At 43.4% G+C, this 22,165-nt stretch overlaps 2 protein-coding genes across 3 annotated transcripts; one reads left to right on the plus strand and one right to left on the minus strand.

The window, feature by feature from the left end:
• Positions 1-289: 289 nt before the first annotated feature.
• bhlhe41 (basic helix-loop-helix family, member e41) lies at positions 290-5,057 on the minus strand. 2 transcript variants are annotated; one of them, XM_088997402.1, is made up of 5 exons: positions 4,678-5,045; positions 4,524-4,590; positions 4,314-4,421; positions 4,083-4,194; positions 290-1,592 (listed from the first exon to the last, which is right to left on the minus strand). In XM_088997402.1, the coding sequence occupies exons 1-5, from the start codon at positions 4,737-4,739 to the stop codon at positions 700-702; spliced, it is 1,242 nt and encodes a 413-aa protein (XP_088853528.1). In that variant the 5' UTR covers positions 4,740-5,045; the 3' UTR covers positions 290-699. The 2 variants fall into 2 exon arrangements, with proteins under 2 accessions (XP_088853528.1, XP_088853527.1); XM_088997401.1 differs by having other exon boundaries at positions 4,314-4,590; positions 4,678-5,057.
• An 8,119-nt stretch (positions 5,058-13,176) lies between these two features.
• sspn (sarcospan (Kras oncogene-associated gene)) lies at positions 13,177-20,501 on the plus strand. Its single transcript, XM_088997403.1, has 3 exons — positions 13,177-13,485; positions 16,140-16,226; positions 19,599-20,501. The coding sequence occupies exons 1-3, from the start codon at positions 13,264-13,266 to the stop codon at positions 19,950-19,952; spliced, it is 663 nt and encodes a 220-aa protein (XP_088853529.1). The 5' UTR covers positions 13,177-13,263; the 3' UTR covers positions 19,953-20,501.
• Positions 20,502-22,165: the final 1,664 nt, after the last annotated feature.

Genomic DNA, 22,165 nt, shown 5'->3' on the forward strand with positions numbered 1-22,165 from the left:
ATAATAATAATAATAATAATAATATATTAATAGTAATGTTGATGCATCATTTTCATTAAGTTTGCAGATGACCCAAGGGATATGTGTTAGTTAACTTTGGCAGAGTTTGCTCGGGACGAGTTGTCACACAGTCACATTGACAGATAATCTTACATTCCCATATCCGGTAAACCGCTCCTTGTTGATATTTTGTGATTCACACGATCATATCATGGCATTTTTTGGAACCCAATTTTAGCTAAATGTGGAGGGAAGGACAAAAAAATATTCAAACTTGCCAATTTGCATATTTGGTGTTTTTTTTTTTTTTTTTGTACAAAGCCACAAGAGAGCGCCAAAGCTCTGGCTCACTGGAGACGTAAACACACACAAGTATTGGTGAAGGGCACAAGTTTGGCTTCAGAAGCAGCTTGTTTTTTAAGGATGATTTGAAAGTGTTTTGGGAGCTTATACTACTACATTTGACACCATTAATACAGACTTGGCCCACCAGCGTTTCACTGTATGGACAATAGAGTGTTAAATTCACCAAATATGTTTTTGCAACGAGGGAGAAGGCCGCAGTATCAGAAGAGCATGCAAACTGCAATAATAATCAGAATCAGAATCAAGTTAGGGGTGCTTGACTCTCAGCATTCACACAACAAGCAGATCTAATCGGAGCGTGCCTGGTCTACCGGGTGACCCGACCCGGACAAGTTAGCTGCTTTGACAGACCGGCAACGGGTCACACGGCCGGTGAATTCCACTCTCCTCGTCATCATCACCTTCGTCACTCGTGGGAGTCTCCTCACGTTCGTCGGGTGAGCTCGTCTCGCCATCGTGAGGGTCGCCCTCGTCTGCGTCCTTGCACGGAGACGAAGCGCCCAAGTGGGAAGGCAAGCCTGGGAAGGCCGCGGCGGCCGCAGCCGCGGACGCTTGGGCGGGGTACAGCCAGGGGAAAGGGGAGGCCAGGGCCGCCGCCGGGTACATGCTCTTTTCCATGTTGCTTTGATCGAAAAGAGGCATATACGAAGCAGCCGCTGATGGGTTGATGAAGTACACAGGCATGCAAATTGGCGTCTGCTGTCCCGCTCCGGTAAATCCCATCAGAGAGTTCATGAACGCCACATCGGCAGCCCCGGAGCCATTGCCGGACCAGTTCATCTTTGGTTTCTTGCCGGGGCGATCGTCTCCAAACTCCTGTTTGATTTTCACTCCTTTGGCCGGCTGCAGGGTGTTGCTGTGCTCACACTCTTTGTCCTTGCCCCCTTCACCCCCATAACCGCTGTCCGTGTCTGTGTCATTCTCTGTCGGATCCCCGCCTTGGGTCCTCTGGATTACTGGGACGCAGTTGGCTTGGTTGTCAGCTTTAAGCCCGTCTGGTGAGACGCCGCTGGGGAGCTGCTGCTGCTGCTGGGGGAGAAGTGAGCTGGACTGGACTCGACCCAGGACCTTGTGAAGGTGCTGGAGGAGCTGGGTGCCACTCTGCTCTTGCGCTGTCCAGTTCTCAAACTGGCTCATATATTGCAGGACTTCTTTGACACATGTTTGGAAACCAGAATGGAACGCTTCTGCATTGGTGTGAATGGACGACTTTGTCGACCTGTCTCCTGTTGAAACAAAAAGAACCATGTTTAACACGCTTGCCCTTCATTTTCCTTGCATACACTGCCAAGAAGAAAGTAGCGTCAGCGCAGAGCGCCGATGCGTATCTGGAGCTGTGGCGGCTTGGAATTGAAGCGGATTTATGTGGGACAGGAGATTTGGATTTGCCTTTATTCGTCTCGCAGTGGAGAAATTTACATTTCACAGCAGCAAAGTGATGAAAGGAATGAAAGTAGAAAAACAAAATACAGGACCTGCTGGAAAGGCAGCGACTCTCGTTATGCTGTCTTGAAGTCAAAAGAAAAAAACTAAGTCACAAATAATATGACAACACAAAGACACAGAGAGATGTGAGACAATCTCTTTTCGTCAATGGATGCTGCAGCTTCATGTTTGCTTTCAACATTTAGCTTATAGTATACGTGCACATTCCACCATGACATCCCTCATCCACTGCTGAAAAGGATGCTTTTATCATCTCCTCTTTCATCTAGAACTGCTTCATGTCACAAAGAGGGCACAGCAAGTGCTGAAGAATGAATGACTCTCTGTGTCTCTGTAAATATTATTTATTTAGTTTTTTTAACTTCAAGATGGCGGCGCGAGAGTGGCTGCCTTTCCAGCATCTCCTGTATTTTGTTTTTCTAGTTCTTTCTTTTCTTTCCTTTCTTCTTCCTTTCATAACTGCTGCTGTTAAATAAATGTAAATGTCTCCACTGCGAGACGAACAAAGGCACGTACATCCAATCCAAGAATATCTTGTGGACTCTACAACTCTTTTGAAAGTGTATTCATGGATGAATAATCCTTGATTGTTTTTTTCTACAATGGGAAAGTATTTTTTTATGCACCACTTTTTGTGAATTAAAAAAAAAGCTCACATCTACAGTTTCAGACCAAAATTTTGATATTTTCCCTTCAATCAACAACCACATCCTCAAAGGCATACTGCAGCATTTACTTTATTCCGTGCACAATAAAATGAAAGAATTGACACACATCACAATGCACCATCTCACAATGCCCTGAGGGTTCAAGGGGATCATCCAACTGACCACTTTTGAAGATGTGCATGACATCATGGTGGCTATGAATAATCCTGTGACAAATGATTCTTCAATAATAATAATAATAATACATTTCATTCATAAGCTCCTTTAAAGACCCTCAGGTGCATGTTTCTACACACCAAAAGCAAAGTCCATCAATCAATTTTCCAATCCGCTTATCCTCACGTGTCGCAGGCATGCTGTAACCTATCCCAGATGTCTTAGGGCAGTAGGCGGGGTTCTAAAAACCTGCCATGCATGTTTTGGAAATGTGGAAGGAAACCAGAGTACCCGGAGAAAACCCACACAGGCCCGAGAAGAACGTGCAAACTCCACACAAGAAGGCAAACGGAACCTAACAAGTCCACCAACATGCCAACGAAAGAAAAATCATTTGAATTTATTTCATTAGTACATGTACATTGGTTTCACGTTGACTACAATGTGTTAAACGCTGACATCATCCATCTGTCATCTGAACCGCTGATCCTCTTTAAGGTTGTGAGCATGCTGGAGCCTTTACTATCTATATATTATCCATCATTCTTCAGATGACATCCATTTGCCACATTTTAATCATGTGCAATCAATGCACATGATGAAATGAAGCACTTTTCTTTCACTGCAGAAAGCTGAGAGCAACACCTTCAGCTCCCAGTAGAACTGTTTTAAGCTCCCGTTTGAACACCTCCACTGTCCCATAAAAATATAACAAGAGCAGGTTCACACTTTCAACATTTTTCTCCATGAACTAGTAAATCTCAAATGTGTTTTAGTGCAGAGGTCCCCAAACCCCGGGCCGCGGACCGGTACCGGTCCGTGGGTCATTTGGTACTGGGCCGTGCAGAAAGAATAAATAATTTACATAAAATGAAAAATTACCAGATTACATCCGACTATGACTTACTCTTGACGCGTGTCAAAACGCTTGTATTGGTCACGTGATATAGATCGCTAAAATTAGCCCACCGTAAACTAGCAAAATGAGTAAAAAAAACAAACGTCTTTGGAAAGTCCGGTCCGTGAAAATATTGTCTGACATTAAACCGGTCCGTGGCGCAAAGAAGGTTGGGGACCCCAGTTTTAGTGGACGCGGAACAAAATCAATGCACACTAACTTAATTTGTAGCCCCTGAACAAAAGAATGACTTTTTAAGTAATTTTAGTGTTTCAGAAAAGTCTGCGAATTTCAGAGATTGTTGGAAGTACGAATTATGACAACATCGGGACGTAATCAAGAATGTCAAGTTCGATACGAAGTGGAATTTAGAAAAAAAATAAAAAGTAAGGACAGCACGTGATCAACAAGTGTCAGCTCACGTGCGCGTCTGCCTCACTCCTCCGAAGCGTGCCCGTGCGAGTGAGTGAAATGTGTTCTTTCCACTATGTTCTATCGCCACACCTACGTAAATATCGATCGGGTTTGACGAAGCTTGTTGATCTTACCGTTCTGGAGAGCAACGATCTTCTGGTGCTGCTGCTCTGTCACCGCAGTCAATGCGTTTAAATGTTTCAGAGTTAATTCCAGAACAACCGCCTTCTCCAAATGACCCAGCGTCTGCGTGGACACAAAAAGCAAGTCTCGTGTCTGTATTATTTCAAAAACATAACCCTCCGAGCAAGCGAAACTTTTTAGCATCCTTTATTTTATGTTTTTTTTTAAATCGTTCTTCTTACCGACAGCTTTAAATGCTCCGGCAGCAGATCCTTCAGCTGACCAATACATTCGTTGATTCGGTCTCTCCTCTTCTTCTCGATCAAACGGTGTGGTAATTTATAAGCGTCCTGGGGACAATAGAAAATAGAATATTTCAAAGTTACAGAATGGCGATGACAACAAAAATAAACAACGAAATAAAAGATTCGGAAATGTTTCTTATTCCATACCTTGCCGCCATCCTCCCGCTTTATTCCTCTTTTGGGTTTGCACATGTACAGAGAGGGGTAGTCTACCCTAAAGTACAAATGGTAAAACGTTGGGTTTTGTTTGTTTATGTTTTTTTTTTCTTAAATCTTCGCACAAGAGTTTAAACGCGCTCACCCCAAAAAGTCTGCGTGCTCCATGAAGTGTCTTTCCTGTAAATGCGCTATTGTTTCATCCATCAGATGTCTCTTGCGCTTTCCTTGGCACAAATGTTTGTTATTCCACGAGGCGCGCGGCTGACGGAGCACACAGTGTGCGTGTCGTCTGCTTCGAGCTGTGCCGCCTTACACTGATACCTCCACTTCTTCCTGCGCGGCTGATGTGCCTCTCCGCCCCAGCTAAGCCCCCAGCACCGACTCACCCAACCCCTCCCTCCACGTCGCGGTCACTTCGCAAAGCCGCCTGCCGCCGTGGCCTGCCAGAGCGCACGCGCCGCCCTGCGTGGGAAGGGAACGGTTTTCACTCACGTGTTCTCCCACGGCTCAAAGTCCGCTCAAACCTGCCCAGCGAGAAGAGAGAGAGAGAGAGAGACAGGAAGAGGGGGGGGGGGAGAGAGAAAGAGAGAGAGAGAGATGGGAGAGAAGAGGAAGAGAGGGAGAGAGGGGAGGGGGGAGAGAGAAAGGGAGAGAGATGGGGCAACAGCACACAGGGAGATAGAGGGGGAGACAAAAAGAGAGAGAGAGACGAGGAGACAGGAAGAGGGAGGGGGAGAGAAAAACAGAAACAGAGAGAGACCGACAGAAAGCGAAGGGGTGAGAGAGAGAGAGTGAGAAATCATTTTGAGTGGTATAGCCATTCAAATGAAATGAAATCAATTAAGGCTCTGTTGGGTCACGCGTACCTTAAACATTACATCCCCACTTCGTTGTGTATTTGAAAAACAAGCACTGTATGGGGAAATGACTAGTTCACGCTGTGTAATTTTCTCTCTGTAAGCACTTATGAAGACTGAAGAAATACTGATTCGACTTCTTTAATTCTTGACCACTTCATTTACAAATGACATTCAGAGAATGCCTGTTTTGATAACTTGGCTCTCAAACCAAAACACACCACAGGGTGTCTTATCAAAAAGTGTAGCGATAGCCTTGCTTGGAAAAAAAATAAACAGCAGAACTTTGGGAGTTTTGGCTAGCATCAGACAACACAAAAAACATTCTTGGAGAAGACGTGAAACAACTCATGAATGGGAATACCTCTCTGAATCTTTGTTGTTGTCATTAATTCTACTTCGTGAAAGGGACCATGAATTGGGCTGGGCTTGTCACTTGCTGAAATGCTGAAAACATCCATCCATCGTTCCATCCATCCATCCATCCATCCATCCATCCACCCTAACCCATCCACCCACCCCAAAACCGTCCATCCGTCCACGCACCCATCCTAGCCCATCCACCTACCCTAACCCATCCATCATCCATCAAAGCATTCATCCGCCCACCCTAACCCATCCACCCACCCCAAAACCATCCATCCGTCCACCCAACCTAAACCATCCATCCAATAACCCAGCCATCAAAGCATTCATCCACCCACCCTAACCCATCCATCCACCCATCCAAACCGATCCATCCATCCATCCGATACAGCTGTATTAGGGCAAGGGCCAGGTACACCCATGAATTGTCTCTAGGCAATCGCAGTGCAGTCACACCAAAGGGCCATAAATGGACAATATTTGCAATATAGGAAGAATGCCGGCCAAAAACCCACACAGGCATCGGTAGAAAATGAAAACTACGCGCAGTCCGATTTGTGAAACAAATTTTCTTCTCTATCGAACCATTTTCAATGCCGCTTATCCCTTTTTATGGTCACAGGTTGCTGGAGCCTGAGTGAGGGAACTTTGTGCAAAAGGCAAACTACACTTGCCTTTTGCACAAAGTTGCCTGTCATGTCACAGAGCACAAATAAAGAGGAGCAACAATGACATCCACACCATGACTGAGTGGAAATTAAATCGAATGTACCACACAATGACCACATCAAACTTTTGGTCCTGATGAAGTAAACATAAACAGTCCTTTAAAGATTGTTGGCTTACATTATCAGTTACTCATGCTTTTTTTTCTGAATATGGCAACATGATGGTGATGCTTTTCAAAAGGGGGCAGATCTATGGGAGTTCACATGGGGATCATCCACCCCAAAAGTCTGAATTACTCCTATTTTCACAGAAAGTGGGGCATGGTGGTGTAAAAAATGAATATAAATACAGTAAACAGTATGTAATCCTTTAGCATTCCCTTACATTCGCTGATGTTTTTATTGAATGAAATCATGAAATAAAGGCAAAAAACATCAATGAAATTGAGTCATGCATGTAAACAACTGCTCAAGAACTCAAGAGTATTGTGTTTCTGAACAGAATTAATTGTTTGGAATGAATTGTTTGTTTCTTGTTTTGCATTTTGTACAATATCTGTCATATGAATTTGTTATATCTTATAATACTTGGTTTACTGGCATACATGTCAAGCATTCTAGCACAGTGCTTGCAAATGGCTATGTATGAAGTGTAAAATACCAGTGGCGAGCCGTGCATGTCACTCCTAGGCCTTCAGTAGTGCTACGTCCGAATCAATCCACAGCTGCCACTGTAAAAAAGTGTTGTGTGGCAATATTATTTGGTATTTTGGCAGACTGGTAGTGAAGTGGTGAGCACGTGCAATGCAGAGGTTGTGAGTTCAAAACCCGGTCCGGCCTAACTGTGTGGAGTTTGCATGTTCTCCCCAGGCCCACGTGGGTTTTCTCCGGGTCCTCCGGTTTGCATGGATGTCATGTATGACACGCTGATTGACCACTCTAAATTGTCCCTAGGTGTGAGTGTGAATGAATGGTTGTTTCCCCTGTGTGCCCTGCAGTTGACTGGCAACCAATTCAGTGTCCCCCGCCTAGTGCCCGAAGATGGCAGGCTCCCCCGTGACCCTAATGAGGAATAAGCGGATAATGGATGGATGGATGTTGGCCATTTTTTATAGTTCTTTTTTAATGATGTCCGATATTTCTTGAAAAGTCCGTCTTGAAAATGGTGTGCAACCAAATCCATTTCTTCTCCTCCTTCAGCCATTGTGGGTGTCATGGTTTGCATGGTGGTGATGGTTGTGGATCCCAAATAAGCAGGCACGAAGGAGCAGAAGGTTCTATTTGACAAATTGGATTAAAATGAAGTCAGCAGGAACAAAAGCTAAAACATCAAAGTCATCCGAACAGAAAAGCACAAAGTATCAAAGAAAACCATGAGTAAAAATCTGCCAAGATGAAACAAACCTGACAGGGTGAAGCAAACATATTCAATGACCCGACCAGGAATTGTCGTGCCGGGAGTCCTTTTAACTGCCACTGATTGGAACGACCAACACCCGTGCAGCTGCAGGCGGGGCCGACAGCGCTATCCGTTGGTCGCCAACCAGAACGTGACAGTCTGCCACTGATCGGAACGACCAACACCTGTGCAGGTGAGGGCGGGGGCGACAGCGCCACCCGTTGGTCGCCAACCATATCGTGACAGTGGGTTGACAAAACCACTATTAAATCAACATAATGTATTTGCTTATTCAACTCGCGACTGATACAGTGTGCTAGCTTTGGCCATTATGCTTTTGTCGCTTATAGCGTGTGATAAGAGCAGTTTTTGCAAACTATGATTGGCTAGTGACTAGCCAATCATAGTTTGCGAAAACTGTGATGTTGGGTTGCCAACTTGAAGTCTGATTTGTTAAAGCAACCGAGTAATCAACACCACATTTAATAAAACAGGGCCCGCACAACTGATTGTAAAGGTATCCAGGTAGATTTCTGACCTTGGTAACAAATGATGACTGAAATGTGATTGGTTAAGTACTTAAATACGAAAACACATGCCACAACATGCAGCGCAACAGGGGAAATGTAATGAAAGCCATTTTGGAATTATTTATTAATATTTCATGGTTAAAATATAATTAACATCAGTCCGTGATTCAGATATTTTTAGGCCAGGAGAGAAGGCTATGCAGGTGATCCGCCACTGTAAAATTCATTATAGGGCCAACTGTATTTGCTCATCTGCTTTGACTCGCATATTAATTGACAGTAAGTGACTCCCATTGTTAATGCTGACAAAGGAAATTAACATTGCAAAGAAAAGTTATGCAGAGAGGCTTAACAAACAGTCTCTGCTAACGACTCGGCATCGGTGTGGAATGGCCTGAGAGCAATAACAAACTATTGTTTACCATCCCCTTAAGCAGTGAACAAGTGTCTCGCTGATGAGATAAAAACATTTTTTTGACAATTTGAAAAAGACACTCCCATTTCCCTTGTCCGCCCACTAGTACGAGAAACTACCGTATCTCCGCCCTCTTTCCGAAACGTCCATGAAATGCATGTGAGACAGCTCTTCAAGCAACAGAAGACCAAGAAAACTGCGGGACCTGACACAGTGTCCCCCTCCTGCCTTAAAGTCTGCACTGACCAGCTGGCTCGAGTTTTCATACAAATCTTCAATAGTTCCTTGGAGCAGTGTGAAGTCCCATGCTTGTTCAAACTGTAAACATGTGGATTGAACGACTATAGGCCTTTCATTCTGACGTCTATGGTCATGAAGTCCTTTGAATGCCTTGTGCTGAATCACCTAAAGAACATCAGTGGACTTCTCCTGGACCCTCTTCAGTTTGCCTACCGGGCAAACAGGTCTGTGGAGGATGCAGTCAATATCAGGCTGCACCACATCCTCGAGCACCTCAACAACACAGGAATCAACGCAAGGATCATGTTTGTTGACTTCAGCTCTGCGTTCAATACCACCAAACATCAAATATCTCCAGTTCGCTGTGGCCCCTACGACCTGCCAGTGGATCCTCAGCTTTCTCACAGGATGGACAAAAGAGGTGAAACTGGGGAAATATCCTAATCAACACGCACCACTAGCACTGGACAACCGCAGGGATGCGTCCTCTCTCAGTGCCCTTCTCCGTCTACACAAACGACTGCACCTCAACGCACCCAGCTGTCAAATTCATAAAGTTCGCAGACGACACCACGGTCATCGGTCTCACCACAGACAGCGACAAGTCTGCATACCGACAAGTGGAGCAGCTGGAGCTCTCTCTGGTGTTGCCAACACCATCTAAAGCTGAACACGCTCAAGACGGTAAAGATGATGATGGATTTAAGGAAACATCCATCACCACAGCTGCCCCTCACTCTATCCAACTGCCCCGTGTCCACCGTCGAGACCTTCAAGTTTTGGGAATCAGAGTCTCCCAAGATATGAAGTGGGAGGTCAACACCAACTCCATCCTGAGAAAGGCCCAACAAAGGATGTACTACCTGTGGCTGCTGAAGAATCATGACCTGCCACACGAGGTCACATCCACGAGGCCAATAAAGATGATTCTGATTCGAATCCATCACATTTAATGTGATGTCAGTCCAACTTTAGCAGCTAAAACAGCTTCTACACTACTGGGAAAAGTATCCACAAGGTTCAGGAATGAGTTTATGGGAATTTTTGACCGTTATTTCAGAAGTCCATTTGTGAAGTCACACAGTGTTGCTGGATGAGAAGACCATGGCTGCAGTATCCACGCTCTAATTCATCCTGATAGTGTTTTATTGCGTTTACATAAAGATAAAGTGCAGGTTGTCAAGTTCTTCTGGTCTTGAAGGATTTTGCTTTGTGTGTTGGTAGACCAACAAAAACAAAACAAAGATAAAAACAGTTCTTTCCAAGAGAAGCATGAAATTTAAACTATCAAAACAACAAACTTGAATCTGAACATAAGTCTAGATTATGAAAACAATAGGCGTATTGACCTCAAACGTTGAACATGTGCTCCTCTTCATGCATACGTGCGTTCATGCGGTGCATTGTAACCATGGCAGCAGACCAGCTGTGTGCCTGAACACGTGCATCACACTCCCTTATTGAGCTCAGCAAGCAGTGCAGTTTTTATACCTTCTACGTGTTCTTTGTCTCCATCTCCTTCTTTTTCTTCTGATTAAAAAATGTATTTAAAATGAAAAAAAAGCTCTTATTTTTCTCATGTGTAGGCAAATGACTATGCGCGCCTATGAAGAAATTTAGGATTTTCAATTTACATCTCAGACATGTTGTTTGAATGTGCTGGAAAACCCAAAGCACACGGGCAACCTGCAAACACCACATAGGAAGGCCAGAGGCAAGATTTCGAATCTTGTACTCCAGCATTCTGAGAGCTAACCTGTATTTCAACTTCACGATCAACAATTGACACTCACATTCACACATCGTCAACATAGAGTCCTCAATGAAACTTGAAAGATGTCATGAACATGCATATACAGGATCGTAAAAGAGTCACTATATTAGCGACAAAAAAACTCAGATGCATTTTAACATCAATTTTTTCTCATTTGATTTGTCTGTGTTGGAACATGTGGCTCTTTTATGCAAGGCATGGCATGGTAAGGTAAGTTTCATTGTGGAGACAGTTCACATACAAGACATGCTTGACATAAAACGTTTAAAGCATGACAGAAAGAGAAACAAAACTCCTGTATTAAGACATTGCAGAAATCCAATCATATCCAATACAATCATCTAAAATAATTACACTAAAATAATTAAATAAAATTATTTGTCTAGATAAATGAAAATATAATGGGAAAATGGGGATTACAACGAGTGAATGAGGGATGGATTCATTAGAATTGCTGCAGCAATGAATGTTTTCAGTCAGGATTTTAATGAACTGACAACGTGAGCTGCCCTCAGGTATTCGGGGAGTTTGTTCTAAGGGTGACGAGCGTACTAACTAAATGCTGCTTCATTTTCTTTTGGTCTGGTTTTGGGATCACACTATGGACCTGTCCTACATGACTGGAGGGGCCTGGTTGCTTCAGAGAGTACTCGTGCAAATGGCATATTTTTAAAGTACTTTGTTTTAAGACCATTTAGAGATTGTGACTGTAAAGTGTCCTTGAGAGTTTTGAAAGGCGCTTAGAAATTAAATGTATGATTATTACTGTACAGTTTTTCAATGGGAGGAATGTCGGAGCCATTTCACTGTCATCGCTGGACAGCTCTGGGGCCATTGTATTTTTTGCGCCTGTAATGGGCAGCATCTTCACAGCCCCGCTTTGTTCAGCGGAAAGGTCGGTGCTGTTGGACAGTCTGCGGCTGGATGGATGCATGGCTTGAGGAGCCCGTGATAAGAAGAAAGGAGCGTCAGTGCAGAGCGCCGATGCGTATGTGGAACTGTCGCGGCTTGGAATTGAAGTGGATTTATGTTGGACACGAGATGTGAGACAATGTCTTTTCGTCAATGGATGCTACAGCTGCGTGTTTGCTTTCAACATTTAGCTTGTAGTCGACGTGCACATTCCACCATGTCCCTGATCCACTGGTGAAAAGAGGCTTGGATCATCTCCTCTCATCTCGAACTGACTGCTTCATGTAACAAAAAGTATCCAGAAAGTGCTGAAGAATGAATGACTCTGTGTCTTTGTGTTGTGATATTTGTTAATTAGTTTTTTTTTTTGTTTCCTTTCTTTCCTTTCCTCTTCCTTTCATAACTTTGCTGCTGTGTTACTTCCGGGTGCAGTTGACCGTTGGCGCGAATGGCTGCCGCTGCTCACCCACAAAGAAAATTACGTGACTGTAAAGTGTCCTTGAGAGTTTTGAAAGGCGCTTATAAATGAAATGTATTATTGTTAGTATTATTATCATGACAGCAATGTACCCTACTTAAAATAAAAAAAAAAATTCTGTCTGGTTGACAATGAAATGTCAAGGTGCATCTCATCTACAAAAGTATGATAAAAGATATAATACACCATAATCTAAGCCAGTAGCATCTAGTTAGTCAATATAGGTAGTTGTTTCTTGTTCACTTGGACTCATTAATACCAGTTTAGGTAAAGTAGCCTGTATTTTGCAAGTAAGCTTTGTACCAATTGATCACAGTCAGACCAAGGTCACACGCTGAGCAACAAACTGCGACGATCAGATGTGTTAATGGTAGCATTGATATCTCGTGACACTGTACCAAGACAGTTGTTTTGAGCACATCATTATCCAAATGTATGTCATTCAAGATCCGGATTCTTTCATTACAGACAGTGGTGTTCTAGCTTGTTTAATCACCTGACATGTTTCAGCATGCACTTGCGCCTTCATCATTCCGATAAAGGCGGAAGTGTCTGTAATAAAAGAATCCGTTACAAATTAGATAATAAAGAGACAATAGGAATTTAACACAACTATTCAAGATCCTGGTAAGTGCAGTCTCAGTACCGTGGTGTGTTTGAAATCTAGATTGCCGACAATTACCGTCCCACGCAAAAAAAGACAATTTGTGACCTCCTCCACCAAGTCTTCACACTGAAATAAGAAGCACCCACCTACAGACTCATTCCTCACACAACTTGAGATCATGGCAGCATAGTGGTATGTTGGAATCCCCCTTTGAGACTTTCTGCTGCCCTTCCCTACTGTTCCTTTCCTCCACTGTAAGCTGGCTACTCTATATGTGGCACCGGAGCCGCTCGAGGAATCCGTTCCAAATGTTTTCCATATTAGTTCACCGCCTCCTCTGTTTCCAAATAGTAGCTATGGTGAGATGAGGCCTGGGCAGGGAGGGGATTGAGAGGTGGGGGCGGGAGGCCCACGGCGAGCTCTGCCGTTTTCAAACAGTGCCTCAAAAAGTGGTGAGGACAGAGGAGTACAGATTGTGAGACATGGGCAAGAAAGGTTCCTCAGAGCACAGGGATGGCGGAAAGTGGAAAGAAGAAAGTCCAGAGACGGACGGTGACCGCAAGTGCAGAGTTTGCCGCTTCCCTCTGCTTGTCGCCCTGTCGCAGCTGCTCCTGGGGGTAGCCGTCACAGTGGTGGCCTTCCTCATGTTGGCCATCAGCCCTTCACTCCTGGCCAGAGAGACGCCACATTGGGCTGGGATCATTGTAAGCGCCGTCTTCATGCTCACCTTCTGCATTCCTTGCATGGACGTTTCTGGTTTCTTGTTACTTGTGCATGTCAAGCAATGTGACTCTGTTTTCACTACATGCAACTCAGGAGTTTCCCGACAGTACCTGACTCAAGTTACAAAGATCACATTTAAATATAAAGGTCTAGTCAAAGTAGTTTGGATTGAACTGGCAGTGTCCAATGTTCAATTAAACCTGTGCTGTTTGATAAGTGCATAGTCCGGTGCAATCTTACGAATGAAGCATGCTGCTTTGACCATAGCGCAGGGGTGTCAAACTAATTTTTGCAGACGGCCACATTGTAGTTATGGTATCCTCTTGAGGGCCATTAGAATGCTTCATCTCCTCCACATATTACAAACAGAACGCATAACAAATTAATGAATAACTAGTTTTCAAATCTGAAGTCGAGAATCATGACTGTCATTGTGGTTTACCTACGACAATTGGAAATTTTGGTTCCGACTTTAGCAAGCATCATGGTACTCAACATGCTCTATTTGCTTTCATGGGCCGAATAAAATGATGTGGTGGGCCAGATTTGGCCCCTGGGCCTTGACTTTGACGCCTGTGCCTCAGAGGAAAACAACACTTTTTTGGCTTTTCCAGCAGTGAAAAGGTCATCTTTTGTCTAGAATTGATTTGATTATATAATTATTCTTCATTGATTTTACTGGACGGCCCAGTAGTGCGGTAGTTAGCATGCAGGCTTTACAGTGCATGTATTCAAATCCTCCTCCGGCCTCCTTTTGTGTGATGTTTCCATGCTCTTCCTGGGCCCAAGGATCACGGCAGGTGCTGGAGCCTATGTAAACCATCTTTGCTTGAGGAGGAGGGACACCCTGAACCAGTTACCAGCCAATCGCAGGGCACATAGAGACGAACAACCATACACGCTCAAACTCACACCTTGGCACAATTATAATGTTCAATCAGGCTGCCATACATGTTTTTTGATCATGAGAGGAAAAACGGAGAAACCAGAGAAAACCCACACTGGCAAGGCGAGAACATGCAAACTCCACACAGGAAGGCCGAAGCAGGGATCAAATGCACGACCTCCGCACTGTGAGGTCAATGTGCTAACCACTTAATCACTGCCTAGAAGAATCATTGCACCTCCATAATCATCACTTTTCCAGAGACTGCCAAAATGGCATTTTTATTAAAGTTATGTCTTTGCAAGGTCAATGAGAGCAAGCCATTTTCAACATTTTACATGGGTAAATCTCATCATCTCATCTCTCATCTCATTTTCCGTACCGTTTATTCCTCATTAGGGTCGCGGGGGTTGCTGGAGCCTATCTCAGCTGTCTTCGGGCACGAGGCAGGGGACACCCTGAATTGGTTGCCAGCCAATCGCAGGGCACACAAAGACATACAACAGTCACTCTCACACTCACACCTAGGGACAATTTGGAGTGGTCAATCTGCCTGCCATGCATGTTTTTGGAATGTGGGAGGAAACCGGAGGACCCGGAGAAAACCCACGTGGGTCCGGGGAGAACATGCAAACTCCACACAGGGAGGCCGGACCGGGACGCGAACCGGCGACCTCTGTACTGTGAAGCCGGTGTGCTAACCACTGGACTACCGGGCCGCCCGGTATGGGTAAATAATTTGTTAAATAACATAATGACTTGTTTGTGAAAAAAAAATACATTTTCAGAATTTTAGGGTTTTGTTTGGCCCCATGTTTGGTTGCGGCCTGTTTCTCAAATATATCAGTGTAAATATGTTAATGTGAGGCATTAACTTTATGCATGTTGTGTGTAGTCATTGAGTCAAATTGACGGGGCAGACGCTCCCAACCAGCTAACCGAACCAATTTAGCTTGAAAGATCACAAAACTAGCTTACCAGTGTCTGACGGATATAAATATGATGTTGTGTCAACAACTTTGAAGTTACAATGCTCCTGTGTTGTTGGTAGAAAGAGCCGCTTGCACTATTGAGTGAGTGAAGACAACTGGCTTACTGCCTGAGCAGTGAAAGCGGCTCCAGTAATTCTCTTCGGTTTGCATTTATTTACCAAGGTACTAATTCCTCAAACACTGGTACCTGAACTTTCTCCAGCCTTAAAACTACGCCGAGTGCATGTGCGCCGTGTATGAAAATAGTAAGTCACAGTTTAGTTGAGGCTTTCAAGTTTTACTCAGGCAAGTTGCAAGTCATAAAAACCACCACTCAAGATCAGGGTGCATAAAATTGAAGAAAAGAGCTTCTGTGGATGATTCGGCCCTATCTTAGTGGCCTGTTGAAAACATCTCCGGTCATCAGCGTCCCGAGTTAGCGTCTCACGAGACGAACTCAAGTGAAAAACACTGACGTCATCAAAAACCTTCCAGACTCTTGGTGAGTGCTTAAGAACCTGAGAATAATCGTGAAACAAGATGCTGCACGCTAGTCACAAGACTAACTGCGGTGTGGAAAGAGTGTGAAAGAAAGACCGTGTCTGTGGCAGTGAGAGTCATGTAATCAATGAATATGCATTGTGTTAGTGGCAGCCGTCAACATGCGAGCAAAACAATGTGTTGTGCTTTAGTACCCAAAGCAAACGCATGCACAAGATTATCAACTTTAAACGTGATTAAAACTAATGAAGCTGTGGTGGCTGTATTGTTTTTGCAGCTCTGTTTGGTTGCCATTGTGGGATTCATCCTGTACTGTGTCACCTATCACCCAGATGAGCGCTCAACAGTGCAGTTCATCGTCAAGGTGGGTCGACTCTGCGACATGAATGCGTTTGTGTGGACAGTCAGTGAGGTCCTCTAATTCCATCATAAGATTAGAAATGACATCATGGACAGTGGGCTACGTTGAGCCTCGGGGCGGGTTGAGCCAGACACTATTTCTCATAAACCATTTTTAAAGATGATGTGATTGAATGTTTAGGGACAAAATTCCATTTTGTGGAAGCAATGTAAAGTAAGAAGGGATGGAGGAGGGGTGCAGAAAAAAAGGTTACAGAGCTCTAGGCATTCTTCTATAGGAGAACGGAAGGAGGCAAAGTTGGAGGATGTCGAGAGTCCTGTGCTCGACCTGACCCATGCATATGCAAGTTTTTTTTTGGACAAACGATATCACGAGACCTGTATTGTCACACTCAATTTGCCTCTTTGTGGGGGCGTGGGGTAGGGAGTTGGAGTGGGGACACAACATCCTGAAATATCTATCCTGAAGTTGGTGTGCTTACACTGTACATAAAACGACTACATAAAACTCCGGTCCTCGAGGGCCGCCATCCTAAATGGTTTTCAAGTCTCCCTGTTGCACCTGATTGAAGGGAACAGGCCCCACGTCAGACTTCCGCAGAGCTTGCTGTTGATCGAATCATTTGGTGTGTCAATTGAGCCTGTTCCCTTGAATCCGGTGCGTTGCAACAGTGAGACTTGGAAAACATGTAGGACGGCGGCCCTTGAGGACCAGGTTTTGACACTTGTGGCTTACACACAAAAAAGAAAAGAAAATGCCTCCCTGTTGTTATCCTGAAAACTTAACCGTGCAGTCACCCCTACCAATGAGAGACGATGATGCAGTTTTCCCCACTTTTGTCTGCCATGGACATAACTTGCCGTTGTAGTTGGCATTCAGAAGACAATATATGCAATTGCAATCTTCAAGTAGATGACATCAGTCCGTATCCGATCGGTGTGGCCGAGAAAGAGGTCCCAATTCATCAGTCATCTCTGGTTTGTGCACGCATGGAAGACTTTACCTCGAATGAAGGCCACCTAAAAAAAATCATTATGTATTGTGTGTGTTTGTGAAAGAGAGAGAGAGAGAGAGAGAGAGAGAGAGAGAGAGAGAGAGAGAGAGAGAGAGAGAGAGAGAGAGAGAGAGAGAGAGAGAGAGAGAGAGAGAGACAGAGACAGAGACAGAGACAGAGACAGAGACAGAGAGACTGTTAAAGGTATGATTCTTAACTTAGTGTTGGTACTATAGACCAAAGAACCTAAATGCCAAAAAACAGCATCAGAATCAGAATTAGAATCATCTTTATTGGCAAGTACGGTATGTAGAACACACAAGGAATTTGTTTCCGGTCGAACGTGCTGCACTATATATGGTATCATCATAAAAAATTGCAAATAGGTACTATACAGTACTATTTAAGTTACTGTTAATGGCTTGGTGGAAGAAGCTGTTTAAATGTCTACTGGATTTGGTGCGCATGGATCGATATGGCAATATAACCACTATTAACCCAATCATGATAATACAAGAGCTTCGAATATTTGTATAGAAAAGGAAGTGAAGTATCTATTGGCAGTAAACTGACCCTTGTGTCACAGTTTTGTTTAAAAAAAGGGGAAAAAACTGTATTCTGAATGTCTTTTAAAGTTGAGACATGCATGCATGCAGCAAAGAGAAGTAACAACCAGCTGACGCTTCTTTCTCTCGCCAAATGCTCAGTGAAGCAATGAAAGGGTTGTCGGTCCCTTGCCTTTGACCGTGGCCCCTTCTATCCAACTATGTTTCACATTTCACGGCTGTTCCAAACTTAGCGAGAATGCCATTTGGAATCAAGTGGCGTTCATCATCTTGCATAATTCCATCAGCGCAAACACGCCAGCAAATAAAGGCTGCAGTTATGTAAGTGACGGATTAAGATCAAACTTACACTGCGCTTATGAAATTGCATGAACACCATAAAGTCATTGTCACATTTTACAACTGTATTTTTAGATAGTGGCGGTCACTCAAAACACAAACACGCTCTCTCTCTCACACACACACACACACACACACACACACACACACACACACACACACACACACACACACACACACACACACACACACACACACACACACACACACACACACGCACGCACGCAAACAAACACACACACACACAGATATCAGCGGGCAGGGCTTCTGATCTGAGGGTTAGGTCTTGCCCTGATGAATTATGGGTAATCTTGAAATCAATCTGCAACAGACACCGTGCCAGCACGCCTGTTTAGTTTGACTTTTCCTGGTTAATCATGAGAGGAGGAGACTGAAACCAGAGGAAACATAGTTACCTTTTATGCAACTGAGAATAATTATAAATCTCGACTTTTGGAGGACATTTTCCATCCATTTTGTTCGGGTTATTTTAGGTGCCATCTTATAATATCCGAAAGCCATGTCCTTTGTGGTGACGGTGAAGATTATCTTTGGCCACGAAATCATTCACCAAATCTCATATCTCACCAAAGTTTTGTGAATCAAGGCGGTTCAATGGTCAACTACAGAAGATATTTCGACCATAGAGCTGCTCCGTACACTAGACTGATTGAGTCTCCGGGTTCTATTCGCATCAAAACGAAACGATGAGTTACAAATTCCTCATGACAACAGAGGACACCAATATTTGTCTATCAATGAAACATCCTTTGTTCTTGCAGAAAAAAAGCGGTTGCCGCAAAATGCAGTGGGAAAACAAGTGAAAGAATAAGAATATCTCCAATCCTCCAGCCAAGCTGAAATAATTCCAGGGCAAAGAAGTGCATGGAGCCTTGACGAATAGATCATAGCATATTCTGTTAAATACCAGATTCTATTCAAATAGGGGCTGTGAGCATGACAGAAATGAAATCACAGCAATGTGACTGACACTTGAAGCTCATTCTTCTTTCAGCCCGAGATCAGGCTGTTGCTCCTACAGTAAAAAGTCCATCCGTTCATTTTCTCACAGCTGACTTTGGATGGGAGGGATGACAACCTGGACTGGTCGCCAATCAAACAGCAGGATACAAAGTCAACAAAAACAGGCAATTTAATGTCTTCAAATAACCTTTGGGGAGAAGTAAGAAGTAAACTACACAAGCCCTGGGTAAAAAACACAGATTGGGGCCCCGAACCTCAGAACTGTCCAGGGGCGGCGCTGGTTGGTGCCCATGGGTGCGTCATAAGCGTGCTAGTGAATTTGGCTGTTCAGCTTCTTGCTGGAGAAGAGCAAGTTCTGCAAAAAGTACAGCAAGACGAATGAATTGGACGGATGCACTCAATAACACCCCTGCTATGAACACGCGTCGTTCAGCATTCACACGTGAACAATATTGATCATACGTGATGTAACACTTCTCCTCCTCCCCACAGCTCCTGTACTTTACCTTGTGTGTCCTCGGCATGGTGATATCCACACTGGTCATGGCTTTTGCCGGATACCACCACGCGCAGATCAGCGGCTTCAGCTGCCTGCCCGCCGCTGAGGCCTGCGTGTGCACATTGGACCCCCGTGACCCCATAGCTCGCACTTTTAACTACGAGGGCGTCCGCGACTGCCAGGACATCACCGAGACCCTCGTGCTCTACCATTTACTCCAGATAGTGCTGAACCTGGGCCAGGCCTTCTTCTGCGCTGTGGGTGCCTTCATCTTGTGGAAGCACCGCTATCAGGTCTTCTTCTCCGGCCTTCAAATCGGATCCTTCCAGCGGTGGAACAAGGCTTAACAGGAAGACTCAGACTTTGGCTCTTTGGTGTGATGTCTTGGCCATCTTGGCTGGTAATTGTGTGATGTATAAAATGCACTTTTGTACCACTATCGTATGTCGCAACTGGTGAGCAGGGTCATTTGCATCAGTATTGTCGACAAGAAAGCGTGCATTTTGCAACAAGAGATTACAACCTCGGAATTATTCCATGAAGCATGTGCTCTAGATGTGTTTGCATGACAGAGAGCAACACACAAGATGAAAATGGAATATAATGTGCTCAACCTGATGAAACAAAATCACTTTCGGTGTTGACTTTCTTAGGTTTCATAGCCCGCTTCCTTAGTACATTGCTAACAGATTATTTTTAATGTTATGGGCAATGTGGATACATTCTCTGCAAATCAAGGAAGGCAAAACCATGCATGAAAATCAGTGGCTTGCTTTTAAATTATTGTTTTGCAGCCAAAGAGTCACATTATTTCAGTTTTTGTAACATGTGGTTCATTTTCTGTGTATGATGTTGATGCAAGCAAATAACAAAAGTTAAAAAAAATCTTCCACTAACTTCACTTGTGTGGTTTGTAACTTAGAGTAGTGCTGCAATCATTAACGTTTATCAAGATGCAGACAGACTAAAACAAAAGAAAATAACTTTCATTTTCATGAAAAGGTATTCATTAAATAATAAAAAAATACTGTATAGATATTTTATATGGGACATTATACTAGCTTTATGAGAGAGTTGGAGGCTCTCTATACTAAGCCAGAGCAAACTACAAACACAATCATAAAGTTAAATGAATATATGTTGACCATATTGGCTCACATGTATTAATTTTGATACTTGTTGAACTTTTGTCATGGGAAATTGAAAATACACAACAGCAACAGTGTTTTTTTCCGGATCTGATTCCAAATTCCACTTTGGAAAACAGAGGAGCATGCCAGGCCACCAACATGATTTAAATCGTCTGCAGAAGTCCAACGACAGTCACAGAGAAGAAACGAGACGATGCAGACCGAGAAGGGGGGAAAAAGGGGTACTCTGACAGGCAGTGGGATGGGAACAAGCAAATTATCTAAATGCTGAAAGGAGACAATTCAAGTATGCTTTTTATGTGTATAAGGTGGAGAAAAGCCATAAATAAAGACAATTTCAACCTGAATTAAATAAGTGCTTATCAAGAAAAAAGAATACTTCCAACTAAAATAGTGTAAATCAACAACATTTCCCACATGAATAGAATCTTGTCCGCCTATTCTAAAAATAGCCAATCAATGATGAAAACAAGAAGATTACAGAAAACGTGCTGCATGCTTTTATGTTGCCAAATTATTGTGGCAAAGCCTTAACATTATCGGTGCCTTTACATAAATGGTCGTCATTAATGTTTTATAACTTTCGATGAAAAGGTTTCTTCAGTCGTCATCTGTACTTCTTTGAAGGTGTCGGACGTTTCGCTTCTTATCCAAGAAACTTCGTCAGCAAACTAAATGTTTACTGGTAGTTTAGGCCTTATATATATATATATATATATATATATATATATATATATATATATATATATATATATACAGAAAGTCTCGTTATATCGATATTCAAGGGAGTCCGAAAAAATATCGATATAACCGGGACTATCGATATATCCGACCCTGTTTGCATGTAATTTTCTCCGTGCGTGCATAGAAATAGTATCGATATAACCGGGACTATCGATATATCCGATATCGATATAACGAGACTTTACTGTATATATATATATATATATATATATATATAACCTTTTCATCGAAAGTTATAAAACATTAATGACGACCATTTATGTTCATTTATGTTATAATATCAACATTCAAGTGTGGAATGAGTGGTGCCCCCCGCACACCTGACCCGTGGTGTCTTTGGAATGACAAATCCCTCTTTGCTGTTCGTTTGTGATCGTACCGAATAAAGTTTTAGGATTTCACAAACACAAGCATGGACAAAATGCGGTTACGAATTGATCACTAGGTGCAAGCAAAAACATGTGAAACAAAAAAGCTCTTCAATATGCAAGGTTCAATCAGACATCTCAACAAAATATCCAAGTCCAATAATATATCAATCAATAGAAATACAGAACAGCAAAAGCAACGAGAATCAATGAACAAAAAGAAGCGTAACTATGATTAGTGTTGAGAGGTTCACAAAATCAAACTCAAAGCCCAATGGCAAACAAGGTCAATAATTC

Source organism: Hippocampus bargibanti, linkage group LG05, assembly GCF_051943395.1.
Source record: "Hippocampus bargibanti isolate YZ-2025 linkage group LG05, ASM5194339v1, whole genome shotgun sequence".
Taxonomy (NCBI): domain Eukaryota; kingdom Metazoa; phylum Chordata; class Actinopteri; order Syngnathiformes; family Syngnathidae; genus Hippocampus; species Hippocampus bargibanti.

Coding starts and splice junctions, on each gene's coding strand:
- bhlhe41 (XM_088997401.1), bottom strand. CDS start 4,739: ATGGATGAAACAATAGCGCATTTACAGGAAAGACACTTCATGGAGCAC. Junction 4,195..4,313: donor CGGAGCATTTAAAGCTGTCG/GTAAGAAGAACG, acceptor GTGTCCACGCAG/ACGCTGGGTCATTTGGAGAA. Junction 1,593..4,082: donor GATCGTTGCTCTCCAGAACG/GTAAGATCAACA, acceptor TTGTTTCAACAG/GAGACAGGTCGACAAAGTCG.
- sspn (XM_088997403.1), top strand. CDS start 13,264: ATGGGCAAGAAAGGTTCCTCAGAGCACAGGGATGGCGGAAAGTGGAAA. Junction 13,486..16,139: donor CACATTGGGCTGGGATCATT/GTAAGCGCCGTC, acceptor TTGTTTTTGCAG/CTCTGTTTGGTTGCCATTGT. Junction 16,227..19,598: donor CAGTGCAGTTCATCGTCAAG/GTGGGTCGACTC, acceptor TCCTCCCCACAG/CTCCTGTACTTTACCTTGTG.